General features: G+C 41.9%; 1 protein-coding gene across 3 annotated transcripts in view; it reads right to left on the bottom strand.

The window, feature by feature from the left end:
- The window catches only part of LRIG2 (leucine rich repeats and immunoglobulin like domains 2), a 61021-nt gene that overhangs the window by 36548 nt on the left and 8529 nt on the right, over positions 1–15944 (bottom strand). For 2 of the 3 annotated variants that reach the window (XM_058439449.1, XM_032154965.2), the window contains exon 2: positions 328–393. Coding sequence is in view for 2 of the 3 variants with exons in the window: in XM_032154965.2 (XP_032010856.1) it covers positions 328–393 (66 nt within the window). In the remaining variant the exon portion in view is untranslated. Of the gene's footprint in view, positions 1–327; positions 394–7312; positions 7351–15944 lie in introns of those variants that run through there. The other variant, XM_032154966.2, reaches the window with a different exon arrangement.

Raw genomic sequence — 15944 nt, forward strand, 5'->3', positions numbered from 1 at the left:
TAAAAAGGTTATACAACAGAGTTTCACTGGCTGAAAACTTGGCCAAAATCAAAACATATTTACTCTGAAGAGGCGTAAATCTTACTTTTAGCCCCGGGAGGGTAAAATATTTCCCCCACAGCCTGCAACTTGAAATCACCAACCCAATGCCAAGACAGTCTGATAATATAACAAAGCCAAAGAAAACATTGTGGGTTTTCAAATAATTTAACTAATTTTTTCCTTCAATTTTTTTATGGCATCTCTGGATTGAACATCCCACAAATCACAATTTATTAAGTTCCCTCAGGAATTTAACATAACTTTAAATAAATAAAAATAACTTACACTTCCTGTAATGTTTGTAATTCCAAGCTGATGTTCCAGTCAGACAACCGATTATGACTCAAATCCCTGAAAGAGGACAAAATATCATTCTTAGTTTAGTGCTGGAAAGTAGACCTAAAGAAAAAAAAAGAAACTAAATAGAAACACTAAAAGTCCTCTTGGCCAGGTACAGTGGCTCATGCCTGTAATCCTGGCACTTGGGGAGGCTGAGGCAGGTGGATCACCTGAGGTCAGGAGTTCAAGACTCACCTGGCAAACACCATCTCTACTAAAAATACAAATAATAGCCAGGTGTGGCGGATCACCTGAGGTCAGGAGTTCAAGACTCACCTGGTGAAACCCCATCTCTACCTCCCAAAGTGCTGGGTATACAAGCGTGAGCCACCACACCCAGCCAAAAAAAATTTTTTAATAAAAAAATAAAAATAAAAGTTCTCTTAAATGTCAATTTGAGTAGTACAGACAAACAAGAATGTTTATAAAGGATGAATAAAAATGTATCTGAATTTCAAAATAGCTATTTTACTTTACGTGTGTGTGTATTTATGTATGTGTGTGTAGCTTCCGAGTTTGGGAATACATTCACATGGTCCAATAATCAAAAAGTGTAAAGTCTCCCACTTTTGTCTCCAGCCACCCAATTCCCCTTCCCAGTAACAACAAATGAAAATATGCCATTTCTTGTGCAGACTTGTGGATATTTTATGCATGTACAGCAAATTTTTACAGAAATGACACAACAATTTACACATTATTTTGCCCCTTGCTTTTTTCATTCAATAATACATCTTAGATCATTCCATAGCAGTATTTAAAGAGTTTCTTTATTCCCTGTAGTGATTATGTATTATGCCTTAACTATAAATACATTTGAAGATATATTTCGCAAGTCAAAATGGTGAGCTTCTAAATTAAAATTGAAGTTGACCACATCCTTGATAGGGATGTGGTCTTCCTTTAAAAAAAAAAAGGGAGGGGAGCCAGGCATGGTGGCTCATGCCTGTAATCCCAGCACTTTGGGAGGCCAAGGCGGGTGGATCACCCGAGGTCAGGAGTTCAAGACCACCCTGGTCAACATAGTGAAATCCGTCTCTACTAAAAATACAAAAAAAATTAGCCAGGCGTGGTGGCACGCACGTGTAATCCCAGCTACTTGGGAGGCTGAGGCAGGAGAATTGCTTGAACCCTTGAGGCGGAGTTGTAGTGAGCCAAGATCGCACCACTGCACTCCAGCCTCGGTGACAAAGCAAGACTCTGTCTCCAAAAAAAAAAAAGAGCAATCCACCTTCAGGAAGAGGAAGTTAATCTCACCCCAAATTATGTTAATAATAATGATGGCATTGGTGGCTAGCATTTATTAAGGCAGGCATTCTTCTATGCACTTGACACACATTAACTGGATAAATCCACACAACAATCTTATGAGGCAAATACTTTTAAAATACTCACTTTCCTAATATGGAAACAGGCATAGAAAGATTACTGATCGGCCAATCTAAGGTCACACAACTAATAAAAGTTATAAATTTGACATTTCATCTCACTTCTAGCAAGTACTTTATTAGATACAGTAGAGATTTCACTGAAATTAGTCAAGTCTAAATAGTTAAATAGGCTTTAAAAAGTCACCCTGATGCTTCTGGCATCTTTATAAGGCTAAGGTGGAATGCAGCCCACACAAGCTGTCTGCCTAAAAGATGTACTATATGTTACAATATGGCTAGCAACAGGGACACATTACAGAAACATTACAGATCACTTTATCTCACTATGCCACTATAGGCAGTTAACAGATGCATGCAGGTTTGAATAATGTCTCTATCACATTAGAACAATTTGTTCTCAGCTAGATTCATGCCGGCCCATCTGTAAAAGCTAGCCACTTTCATTTAAGAGCTTAATTTATACCATGACATAACTAAAGCTTTGTGTTAAACCATCACTTTTCCACAACAGTTCTAAAATATTCCAAGATGTCTGGCACAAGGTATCAGCTCAAGGACACTCATGAATGGAGGAGGGTGTCAGAAAATATAAAAGATAAAAATATGAATTCACTACACATAAAAATCTCATATTCAGATACTTCATCCAGTTCACACTTGCTACTAAACAACCAACACATACACTTGTATAAAAATATAAGTGAAAAGATGTTTTTTGTTGTTGTTTTGTGGTGTTTTGACTCAAGGAGAAATTCAACTGTTCTAATTTAAGTTAGATATTCTATATTCTACTCCAAGCTGGTTTGTCTGGCAAATGAAGAGCTAATATCATCTGTGTAGCAGGCTAGCATAATATGATCTAATTTTGTATCTGGTGACTACTATAACTTAGCAGGTTTCCCCTTCCAGATTAAGGGCTTTCATTTTAATCCTAACAGTGTTCATAATGCCTTTCCCAACCCTAAATCTTCCTGGCAATGTAACTCTTGACTGTATTCATCCCCTAGAGTTCTCCTATGAATGTCAATAATCATTGACCCACATAATCATTTTTAAAGAAAATAATTATTAAAGAAATCTAAAGCAATAAAATTAAACTCAATTTATACGTTACAAATAACTTAGTATTCGGTATTAGTGAAAACTGTCCAGTGTCCTCTGTTTTGGGAAAGAGTAATTTTCTCCTATCTTTGAAGTACCTATAGGCTTTCCAATGCAACCCAAAGGATACCTGAAATACTTTGCAGCCTCTGTACCAGATAATGTTGTTGAAAGGATATATGCTTTCAAACAGCCTCATAGGTCAGAGCCCCATATAATGAGGCTCTCTAGACCCTTCTAAAACAAACCCACATTTAGTAAGATTAAAAAACACTAAAGGTGAACTGAAATATATTCCCAAAGCAGTACTATCATAGAAAGCAACTAATATACATCAACATCGGTATAACTGTTTTAAGTTATCAAGTGTCTAACTAGAATTATATGGATTGATCTGATCAGCCATGCATACAATAAACACTTATTGGACCATGTGCCAGGCAGTGGACTAACTGCTAGGGTTATAAGCACTGTCAACTTTAGTAATCTTTTTCTTTTTCCGAAAGTAACACTTAACAATTCTCAGAGGTGCAGTCACTCCAAATCTGTAAGAAAATTCAACATCAACTCTACTATTCTCCTTTACTGCAAATGGGTAAATTAGCTTTTACACCTAATTTCACTCTGGAATTTAATCAAATGACATGTGCACACAGGAATGCACAGGCATACTCTTGTTCCCCATAAGCATGCCTTTCCTATTTCTTTTTTTAAAAGTACTTCCCAAAAGACAGAAGACTAAAATATGAAGACTTCAGGGCCAGGTGCGGTGGCTCACACCTGTAATCCCAGCACTTTGGGAGGCCAAGACGGGTGATCACCTGAGGTCAGGAGTTCGAGACAAGCCTGGCCAACATGGTGAAACCCTGTCTCCACTAAAAATACAAAAATTAGCCGGGCGTGGTGGCAGGCACCTGTAATCCCAGCTACTCGGGAGGCTGAGGCAGGAGAATCGCTTGAACCCAGGAGATGGAGGTTGCAGTGAGCTGTGATTGTGCCACTGCACTCCAGCCTGGGTGACTGAGCTAGACTCCAACCCCCCCAAAATTTAAAAATTAAAAATAAATAAATGAAGACTTCAAATATCAGATTTAAAACTCTTGGAACACGGATTTGGATGATTTTGAAAATTGAAGTCTCTCACTATTCTTCCCAATGTCCATTAATTCCAGGTGGTTTGCATAAATTTTTTTTAAAAAGCAGGAGTCCTGAAATGGAGAACTCTCTTTCAAATATCCCTAAAATGTACTTAAGAACTTGAAGTAATCTAAAGCTCTGTCGCCTAGGCTGAAATGCAGTGGTGAGATCACACCTCACTGCAGCCTTGACCTCCCAGGCTCAAGCAATGCTCCTACCTCAGTCTCCTTACAGCTGGGACCACACGCAAATGCCACCAAGCCCAGCTAATTTATTCTGTTTTGTAGAAATGGGGTCTCCCTATGTTGCCCAGGCTATAAACCTAATGCTTAATAAACTTAACCTAAAGTCTAGCTTTGTAACAGTCTTTCCTTTATTTTCTAACACCACTAATATCTGAATATTTATAGGTATGACGACAGAGGAGTAAAGGTCTCTCAGAGGGCCTGATCTCAATGTTGTAAACTCGATTCCCACTCATGCTAACCTACAGGGATGTAGCTGTAATAAATGATGAATTATTAATGTCCTTGATATCATGTGGAGCCAGAGGTGCCATTAAGGTAGTCGTTTAGTACCATCAGGGGTAAATTATTTATAGGATGTACAGAGCAATCACAACAGTTTGAAGAAAAAATCAAGTTCAGCAAGCTAATTGCAACGAAGTCCTACAGCAACAGAAATGGAGGGGTTTTCTTCTGCACAGTCACACATACATCTGAATCATCAACAATTTTGTTTTCAAGAATATGCAGCAATAATAGGCTGAACCAGGAACTTCAGCAACTTCTGACAAAGAGGCCCTTTGTAAAAGTTAAAGCATAAGAAAATACTGTATCTAATATTTTGGGTATGACAGTGCTTCATTTAGCCCGCATAATTTACACTTCCTTTTGTGAATGGAAATCCTTGCCTTGTTAAGAGTGTACCTAACATAATTTAGTTTTAAAAATAATACTCGGCCGGGCACGGTGGCTCACGCCTGTGATCACAGCACTTTGGGACGCCGAGGCGGGTGGATCACCTGAGGTCAGGAGTTCAAGACAAGCCTGGCCAACATGGTAAAACCCCATCTCTACTAAAACTACAAAAAATTAGCCAGGTGTGGTGGTGCGTGGCTGTAATCCCAGCTACTCAGAGGCTGAGACAGGAGAATCGCTTGAACAGGAGGCGGAGGTTGCAGTGAGCCAAGATGGTGCCACTGCACACCAGCCTGAGCAACAAGAGTTAAACTGTCTCAAAAAAAAAAAAAAAAAAAAAAAAAAAAAAAACTTGGGGTTACCATTATAATCAATTACCATATTGTGATTTAACATGCTTATGATCTTGAGTATTCTTGGAGTAAACTGAACTACACACAGGAATTCTAAAACAACTCTGAAAATTGTCTGCTCTTGTAAGTTGGCTTTTCCTCTACAACTAACAGCTTTACATTAAAAGCTCTCACTTCTTGGAACTTTCAGTCTTCCTTTCTGTAACAGGCTACTTAACTTTTTACAAAATTTGTTTCTAATCAATTGTCATAGGCTAGGAGACCCCAGCTCCTGTTAGAACTATCTGAATTAGGAGTAAATGGGATCTGAGTCTTTTCTGTGAATAAATGCTTCCATTTTTGCTTTGTGGTTGAACTAGAAATGGCTAGCTATATTGGATAAACATTAGGTAAAGATCTTCAGGATAGGCCGGGCACAGTGGTTCACACCTGTAATCCCAGCACTTTGGGAGGCCGAGGCAGGCAGACCACGAGGTCAGGAGATCGAGACCATCCTGGAACACGGTGAAACCCTGTCTCTACCAAAAATACAAAAAATTAGCCGGCGTGGTGGCAGGCACCTGCAGTCCCAGCTACTTGGGAGGCTGAGGCAGGAGAATGGCATGAACCCGGGAGGCAGAGCTTGCAGTGAGTGGAGATCGGGCCACTGCACTCCAGTCTGGGCGATAGAGCGAGACTCCGTCTCAAAAAAAAAAAAAAAAGATCTTCAGGATAAATAAGATTATATATTATAGCTTGAGGCATAAAGCTGTTGCAAATTAAACTTTCTGTATTTCATTTGCGCTGCTTATTTGTAATACATCATACAATACTTTTTATATGAATTTTAAGTCAGAGGTGCTGGACATGGTGGCCCACACCTGTAATCCCAGCACTTTGGGAGACCAAGGTGGGAGGATCACTTGAGGCCAGGAGGAGTTCAAGGCCAGCTTGGGCAACATAGTGAGACCTCATCTCAATAAAAAATAAAAATTAGGTGGCCATGGTGGCACACACCTGTAGTCCCAGCTACTCAGGAGGCTGAGAGGGGAGGATCACTTGAGCCCAGGAGTTTGAGGTTACAGTGAGCTATGCTCACCAGCCTTGGTGACAGAGGGAGACCTTGTCTCCAAGAAAACAAAAAGAGAAAACAAGTTAGAAGTAGTATGAAGATAGGAACATTCATTTCAGGAATAAGGGGCATGTTTTATTTTCTTCCTTTATCTTTCCTTGAGGTTTTTTTTATTTAGTTTTTATTTATTTTTTTTTTTGAGACGGAATTTTGCTCTTGTTGCCCAGGCTGGAGTGCAATGGCGCGATCTCGGCTCACTGCAACCTCTGCCTCCCGGGTTCAAGCGATTCTTCTGCCTCAGCCTCCCGAGTAGCTGGGATTACAGGCATGCTCCACCACGTCCAGCTAATTTTGCATTTTTAGTAGAGCTGGCATTTCACCATGTTGGTCAGGCTGGTCTCGAACTCCTGACCTGTGATCCACCTGCCTCAGCCTCCCAAATTGCTGGGATTATAGGCATAAGCCACCGCGCCCAGCTCCTTGAGTTCTTAATAATAAAAAATATTGTTTCACTAGGGAATGTAACAACAATAAAAAGACAGAAAATATTAATTCTACAGATACATTTAAGAATACAATCTTAGCATGCCCAGTTTTGGGACATTGGGCAAGTCACTGAACCTCAACTTCAGTCTCTTCTACAGTAAAATAAGAGTATTAGTACCACCCTTATCAGATTGCTTAGAAGATTAAAAGAATATAAAATCTTAATTGGGACTACTCCCCTAATTAACTTATTGAAATAGTAATCTAAATATTGCTTCTGAATCCTAATTTTATGTGAGATGCCAGTAACAAGTCAGCTCACCAAAGATTTGGTCAAATTACTGGAGTATGTATATACATCATAAGATTTGATGTTTCAGAATTACCCAATGACACCATTTCTAAGAATCTACTCTGTATATATACCTATAGTTATGAAAAGATATCTACCAGGAAATTACTATAATAACAAAATCATAAAAAGAAACTTACATGCTTATCAAGATGAGATCAGCTAAATAATTTACGCAAGTCCCATACAATGGAATTATCTGTGGTCAATAAAAACAGTAATATAGAGAGTTACACACATAGTATGGTTTTGTGTGCTTTTAAAGAAAAGGAAAAAAAGATAGATGTATGTGTAGAACTTTGGAAGCAACCCAGGAAACAATTAACAGTGAATTTTCTTTAGGTAAGACAAAGGAACTTGTTACTGTTCCACTTTAAATGTTTTGTACCATTTTAATAGTTTATCATGGGCTCCAGCCTGGCCAACATGGTGAAATCCTGTCTCTACTGAAAATACAAAAATTAGCTGGACATGGTGGTACATGTCTGTAATCCCAGCTACTTGGGAGGCTGAGGCAGGGGAATTGCTTGAACCTGGGAGACAGAGGTTGCAGTGAGCTGAGATCACGCCACTGCACTCCAGCCTGGTTAACAGAGTGAGACTCAATCTCAAAAAAAAAAGGCCAGGTGTGGTGGCTCACACCTGTAGTCCCAGCACTTTGGGAAGCCGAGGCGGGCGGATCACCAGGTCAGGAGTTCAAGACCAGCCTGGCCAAGATGGTGAAACCTTGTCTCTACTAAAAATACAGAAATTAGCTGGGTGTGGTGGCAGACATCTGTAATCCCAGCTACTCAGGAGGCTGAGGAAGGAGAATTGCTTGGGGGAGCAGAGGTTGCAGTGAGCCGAGATTGTGCCACTGCACTCCAGCCTGGGCAGCAGAGTGAGACTCTGTCTCCAAAAAAAAAAAAAGTTTACCATAGGTATTAATTTATTTAAATATATCTTTAACCTAGAATGTACTAGGAAATAAGATTTTATTTTTCAAGACAGGGTCTCACTCTGTTGCCCAGGCTGAGTGCAGTGGCTTGATCATGGCTCACCTTAACTCCCAGGCTCAAACAATTCTGCCAATTCAGCTTCCCAAGTATCTGGGACTACAGCCATGTGCCACTGCACCCAGCTAATTTTTTTATTTCTTTTTATTTATTTATTTATTTTGAGACGGAGTCTCACTCTGTTGCCCAGGCTGGAGTGCAGTGGTGCGATCTTGGCTCACTGCAAGCTCTGCCTCCTGGGTTCACGCCACTCTCCTGCCTCAGCCTCCTGAGTAGCTGGGACTACAGGTGCCCACCACCATGCCCGGCTAATTTTTTTTTTTTTTTTTTGTATTTTTAGTAGAGACGGGGTTTCACCCTGTTAGCCAGGATGATTTTTTTATTTCTTGTAGAGACAGGGTCTCGTTATGTTGCCCAGGCTGGTTCCAAAATCCTGGACTCAAGCATTCCTCCTTCCTCAGCTTCCCAAAGTGCTGGGATTACAGGCATGAGCCACCACACACAACCAGAAGTAAGATTTTAATTTTGTTACTTTTCTGAGATTGGAATTCTTCCTACCAAATGTTTTCAGAATACCATAAATTGACCAAATCAGGTTAATTATGACACTTGACAAGAAACAAGAAAAACTTATCAACTCAGCCGGGCGCGGTGGCTCACGCTTGTAATCCCAGCACTTTGGGAGGCCGAGGCGGGCGGATCACGAGGTCAGGAGATCGAGACCATGGTGAAACCCCGTCTCTACTAAAAAAATACAAAAAAAAAATTAGCCGGGCGCGGTGGCGGGCGCCTGTAGTCCCAGCTACTCGGAGGCTGAGGCAGGAGAATGGCGTGAACCCGGGAGGCGGAGCTTGCAGTGAGCCGAGATTGCGCCACTGCACTCCAGCCCGGGCGACAGAGCGAGACTCTGTCTCAAAAAAAAAAAAAAAAAAAAAGAAAAACTTATCAACTCCATGTCCTTTTGCCTTCCTAATCAGTAAGATACCTCAGAAAGATAGTGAAAAATACAAATATACTAGACTGTTTTTTTAGACTGATGTATGAAATCGTAAATTCCACTTTAGAACCTAGTGTCTGGCTTTCAAATTTCAAATGAACAGAGCTGAATTTTTAGTGAGCAGTACAAAACCATGGAATACCACTCCTATCCATGTTTTTAATATCTGTCTTTCCTGCCCCCATTTAGAATAATAATTCAGTAATAGTGGAACAGAGGTTCCTGCTTATATATGAAAATATGCAGAAAGCTGGCTGGGCATGGTGGCTCACGCCTGTAATCACAGCACTTTGGGAGGCCCAGGCGGGCAGATCACCTGAGGTCAGGAGTTCAAGACCAGCCTGGCCAACATGGTGAAACCCTATCTCTACTAAAAACACCAAAAATTAGCCGGGCATAGTGGCGGGCACGTGTAATCCCTGCTACTCAGGAGGCTGAGACAGGAGAATTGCTTGAACCCGGGAGACGGTGGTTGCAGTGAGCTGAGATCGTGCCATTGCACTCCAGCCTGGGCAACAAGAGTGAAACTGTCTCAAAAAAAAAAAAAAAAAATCAAGAAAATATGCAGAAAGCTATGACATTTTCCCTCACTATTAGTGAGCACTTTTTAGGTACCAGCATTTTCTAGGTTCATTATCTTTGTATCAAACTACTTATATCTTACAATTATTAAGTTATTGTAAAGATTTTTTTTTTTTTTTGAGACAAAGTTTCGCTCTTTCGCCCAGGCTAGAGTACAGTGGCGCAATCTCGGCTCACTGCAACCTCCACCTCCTGGGTTCAAGCGATTCTCCTGCCTCAGCCTCCTACTGGGATTACAGGCACCCACGACCACACCCAGCTGATTTTTTTGTATTCTTGTTTTAGTAGAGACAGGGTTTCACCACGTTGGCCAGGCTGGTCTCGAACTCCTGACTTCAGGTGATCCACCCACCTTGGCCTCCCAAAGTACTGGGATTAACAGGCGTGAGCCACCACGCCTGGCCTATTGTAAAGATTTTTAGAAGTTATTCAAGAATAAAACAAGTCATCTTATCACTTATATTATTGGTAAAGAAGGTTTAATCAAAGCCAAGCATCAGTTGGGTTTCTTATTATTAATGTAATCACCATTCCTTAATGCCTATGTAGTTTAACCTGGCACCAAGTCTAATATCTCCTCAAATAAACACACTATGCTCAGGGTTGGCTATGTTTTTCCTGCTGCAACCTACCAAGATTTTGATTACATAAGCAAGTTCTTATAGTGATTCTGAAATAGATATGCAAAAAATATGTAAGAGAAGCCCAAAATTAAGAAACATTTAGCTGGGCGCAGTGGCTCACACCTGTAATCCCAGCACTTGGGAGGCCAAGGCAGGCGGATCATCTGAGGTCAGAAGTTCGGGACCAGCTTGACCAACATGGAGAAACCCTGTCTCTACTAAAAATACAAAATTAGCCAGGCATGGTGGCGCATGCCTGTAATCCCAGGTACTTGGGAGGCCGAAGCAGGAGAATCACTTGAACCTGGGAGGCGGAGGTTACCGTGAGCCGAGATCCCACCATTGCACTCCAGCCTCGGCAACAAGAATGAAACTCTGTCTCAAAAAAACAAACAAAAAAACAAGAATTTAGTTACAAGTTGATTTACACCACACTTCACTAGTGTTCCTCGGTTAATGGTTTAACTTTAAAACTGTTAGTCACCGCTAGTTATTCTGGCAATTATTCTTCCAGTTATTTGTTACAAATAACATAATTACAGTCTTTTTTGGGAAAGGCTGAGGAAGGGCAAAAGGAGAAGAGATAAAGAACACAAATACCTTAAAAAACTGGTTTACAACAAAGTAAAGTTCAATTAACTATTCCATTCTCCAGGTTTTTCTGCCAAACATGAAATCAATAATTTGGATAGGGTGTAATTACTTTTATTTTTTATTTGCACCAACTGAATATTGTAACATTTTTCATGACTGAAATAATACAGAATAAATGTGTTGAGTCATTTTCTCTAGCATAGGGAATATAAGAATGCTTTCAGAGTACTTCTAAAAAACATTTTGCTGAGCCTTTACTTAATATGATGTGATCTTTTCTCAACTGGTTAAATGCCAGTTTTCCATTAGGATTGAAAGACCTTTGAAGAATAAAGCATATAAAATGTCATGGATCTAAGATGAAGGAAATGTATTTTCTAGCATTAGGAAACCAAGTGATTATCTTAATATACAAGTAATCCTTTGATTACTCGTGCTGATTTTATTTGTTTTACGGTGGAAAATGCAAAACATTTTTAATATAATGAAACATAATTAGGACATTAATCTCTATAAAAATAAACGGGTCCTTCAAAGCAGAAAATAATTTTAAAGAATTAAGTATGCCGGGCGCCGTGGCTCACGCCTGTAATCCCAGCACTTTGGGAGGCCGAGGCGGGTGGATCACAAGGTCAGGAGATCGAGATCTTCCTGGCTAACACGGTGAAACCCCGTCTCTACTAAAAATATAAAAAATTAGCCGGGCATGGTGGCGGGTGCCTGTAGTCCCAGCTACTCAGGAGGCTGAGGCAGGAGAATGGTGTGAACCCGGGAGGCAGAGGTTGCAGTGAGCCGAGATTGCACCACTGCACTCTAGCCTGGGTGACAGAACGAGACTCTGTCTCAGGAAAAAAAAAACAAAAAACAGAATTAAGTAAAGCACAGACTTCCTCAACTAACATTCAATAAGCAAAAATTGCCTATGGTTCAGTGGTTCTCCATAATGGCTCTACATTAGCCTTACTAGGGAAGATTAATATTGATAGTTAAGTCCCACCCCAGACCAAACAAATCAGAGAATCACCGGGATAAGGCCAATGTTTTTATTATTATTATTATTATAAGTTCTAGGGTACATGTGCACAACGTGCAGGTTTGTTACATATGTATACATGTGCCACGTTGGTGTGCTGCATCCATTAACTCGTCATTTACATTAGGTATATCTCCTAATGCTATCCCTCCCCCCTCCCCCCTTCCCCCACCCCACAATAGGCCCTGGTGTGTGATGGTCCCCATCCTGTGTCCAAGTGTTCCCAACAATGGTATTTTGTAAAAGCTCTCCAAGTAACAGTCTAACGTACAGGTGAGGCTGAGAATATTACCAGTCCAGAAATCCATTTAACAACCCAAAGCCTGATGGGCAGAGGATATTCTGAGTTCACATGAGATCTAGTGGCTTAAAAGTGTGCAGCTGGCCGGGCACAGTAGCTCATGCCTGTAATCCCAGCACTTTGGAAAGCCAGGGCAGGTGGATCACCTGAGGCCTGGAGTTCGAGACCAGCCTGGCCAACATGGAGAAACCCCGTCCCTACTAAAAATACAAAAATTAGCCAGGTGTGGTGGCACGTGCCTGTAATCCCAGCTACTCGGGAGGCTAAGGCAGGAGAATCACTTAAACCCAGGAGGCGGAGGTTGCAGTGAGCCAAGATGGCACCACTGCACTCGAGCCTGTCCAACAGAGCAAGACTCCATCTCAAAAAAAAAAAAAAAAAAAAAGGTGAGCAGCCAGGCGCGGTGGCTCATGCCTGTAATCCCAGCTCTTTGGGAGGCCGAGGTGGGCAGATTACTAGAGTTCAGGAGTTCCAGACCTGGGAGACTCCATATCAAAAAAAAAAAGTGTGCAGTAGCCAGGCATGGTGCTTCATATCTATAATGCCAGTAATTAGAAGGCTGAAGCAGGCAGACTGTTTGAGTCCCAGAGTTCAAGACCAGCCTGGGCAACATGGCGAGACCCTGTCTCTACAAAAACTACACAAAATTAGCCAGGCATGGTGGCACACATCTGTAGTCCCAGCTACTTGGAAGGCTGAGGTGGGAGGATCCTCTAAGCCCAGGGAGGTTGAGGCTGCAGTGAGCCATGACTGCACCACTGAACTCCAGCCTGGGCGTGGTAGCTCATGTCTGTAATCCCATCACTTTGGGAAGCCAAGATGGGTGGATCACCTGAGGTCAGGAGTTTGAGACCAGTCTGGCCAACGTGGCAAAATCCCATCCCTACTAAAAATATAAAATCATTAGCCAGGCATGGTGGCAGGCACCTGTTAATCCCAGCTACTCAGCAGGCTGAGGCATGAGAATTGCTTGAAACTGGGAGGCGAGGCCGGGCGCGGTGGCTCACGCCTGTAATCCCAGCACTTTGGGAGGCCGAGGCGGGTGGATCATGAGGTCAGGAGATCGAGACTATTCTGGCTAACACAGTGAAACCCCGTCTCTACTAAAAATACAAAAAATTAGCCGGGCGAGGTGGCAGGCGCCTGTAGTCCCAGCTACTGGGGAGGCTGAGGCAGGAGAATGGCGTGAACCCCGGGGGGTGGAGCCTGCAGTGAGCCAAGATCGCGCCACTGCACTCCAGTCTGGGCGACAGCGAGACTCTGTCTCAAAAAAAAAAAAAAGAAAGAAACTGGGAGGCGGAGATTGCAGTGAGCCGAGATCTCACCACTGCACTCCAGCCTGGGCAACAGAGAGAGACTCTGTCTCAAATAAATAAATAAATAAGAGAGAGAGAGAGAGAGACCCTGTCTCTAAATAAATAAATAGCATGACACCTCCCCTACACAACTCTCTCTCACTCCTGCTTTTGCCATGTGAAGTGCCTGCTCCCGCTTCGCCTTTTGTCACAAGTAAAAGCTCCGAGGCCTCACCAGAAGCCAAGCTGATGCCAGTGCCACACTTCCTGTACAGCCTACAGAACTGTGAGCCAGTTAAACTTCTTTTCTTTATAAATTACCCAGTCTCATTTAATTGTATATAGCAGTACAAGAGACTAATACACCAGGGTATAATTGTGTAACAACCAAGCCCAAGTGATCTGTATCAGATCTGTATTAGATCAGATTTCTTAAGGCTCTCTTGTTGCAGATTTTCTTGTTCAGATATCTTGTAAACTAACAAAAATGTCTTGAAGATATCACTGGATTTTAAAGGCTCACATTTGCTGTTTACCACTTCCCCAGATATACCAGGATAAAGAAGATAAAATATGTTAAAATCCTTAATACAGTGAAAGCATCGTATATGCTTTGAAATGACTGTTGCAAGTGAAACAGTTCATTGTAACAGTATCATGCAAGCCAGGGGCAAAGTACATTGGATTGTGGAAACATAGCAGCTTTTCCCATGCCTCATCCCCAGTTTGGTTTAGGGATTTACTACGTCTTTTATTTACTTAATTTTTTTACTTGGCCACTAATATCCAGTTAAAGTGTTTCTTTTGCAAACTAAAACTGCTGTTTCTGCTACTGTCTAAAAAAGATAATCTTTCTATTACATGAGATTATGTGAGAGACATCCATAATACTTTTGAAGTATCTCAACTTTAGAAATGGGTGGCTGGAGGCCGAGCACGGTGGCTCACACCTGTAATCCAGCACTTAGGGAGGCTGAGGTGGGCGGATCACCTGAGGTCAGGAGTTTGAGACCAGCCTGGCCAACATGGTAAAAACCCATCTCTACTAAAAATACAAAAATCAGCCAGGCGCCGTGGCGGGTCCCTGTAATCCCAGCTACTTGGGAGGCTGAGGCAGGAGAATTGCTTGAACCCAGGAGGCAGAGGCTGCACTGAGCTGAAATCACCCCACTGCATTCCAGCCAATCACGAGGTCAAGAGATAGAGACTATCCTGGCCAATATGGTGAAACCCTGTCTCTACTAAAAATACAAAAATTAGCTGGGTATGGTGGCGCGTGCCTGTAGTCCCAGCTACTTGGGCGACAGAGCAGGACTCTGTCTCAAAAAATTAAAAAAAAAAAAAAAATGGGTGACTGGTATACAGTTTCAGACCACTAAAAATACCTCCATCTACAGCTGTCAGCCCTAATGACACTGCATGCAACTACTTATTCATTAATATTTAGTAACTATCTAATGGATGCTGCAAGGCTCTATAAAAACAAAGATAAGAAAAAAATGAAAGATTACTTGTGGATACATTTTTCCGAATTTTGGGGCAATTAGACGAAACATCCCATCCCAGAGTCAGATGGGAACCAGAGTTAGTAATAACTTTTTGGGCCAGGCGCAGTGGCTCATGCCTGTAATCCCAGCACTTTGGGAGGCCAAGGTAGGCAGATCACGAGATCAGGAGTTTGAGGCCAGCCTGGCCAACATGGTGAAACCTCGCCTCTAGTAAAAATACAAAAATTAACCAGGCGTGTGGTGCATGCCTGTAATTCCAGCTACTCAGGAGGCTGAGGCAGAAGAATCCCTTGAACCCAGCAAGCGGAGGTTGCAGTGAGCCAACATTGCACCACTGCACTCCAGCCTGGGCAACAAGAGCAAAATTCTGTCTCCAAAAAAAAAAAAAAAAAAAAAAAACCTTTTAGTGTTCCCATATTTAGAATTTTTCTTTGTTAAAAAGATGATTTTGAAATAATTAGCTAAGATAATGCCCTGATTCATTCACAACATTTACTATGGATAATGAGGTACCTTGAAAAGAAACCATATAGTAAGATATTTAAAAGACCAGAAGCAGGCCGGGCACAGTGGCTCATGCCTGTAATCCCAGCACTTTGGGAGGCCGAGACGGGTGGATCATGAGGTCAGGAGATCAAGACCATCCTGGCTAACACGGTGAAACCCCATCTCCACTGAAAATACAAAAAATTAGCCGGGCGTGGTGGTGGGTGCCTGTAGTCCCAGCTACTCTGGAGGCTGAAGCAGGAGAATGGCGTGAACCTGGAAGGCGGACCTTGCAGTGAGCCGAGATTGCACCACTGCACTCCAGCCTGGGCAACAGAGCGAGACTCCGTCTCCAAAA

The sequence above is a fragment of the Hylobates moloch genome, unplaced genomic scaffold (genome assembly GCF_009828535.3).
Source record: "Hylobates moloch isolate HMO894 unplaced genomic scaffold, HMol_V3 SCAFFOLD_5, whole genome shotgun sequence".
Classification (NCBI taxonomy): domain Eukaryota; kingdom Metazoa; phylum Chordata; class Mammalia; order Primates; family Hylobatidae; genus Hylobates; species Hylobates moloch.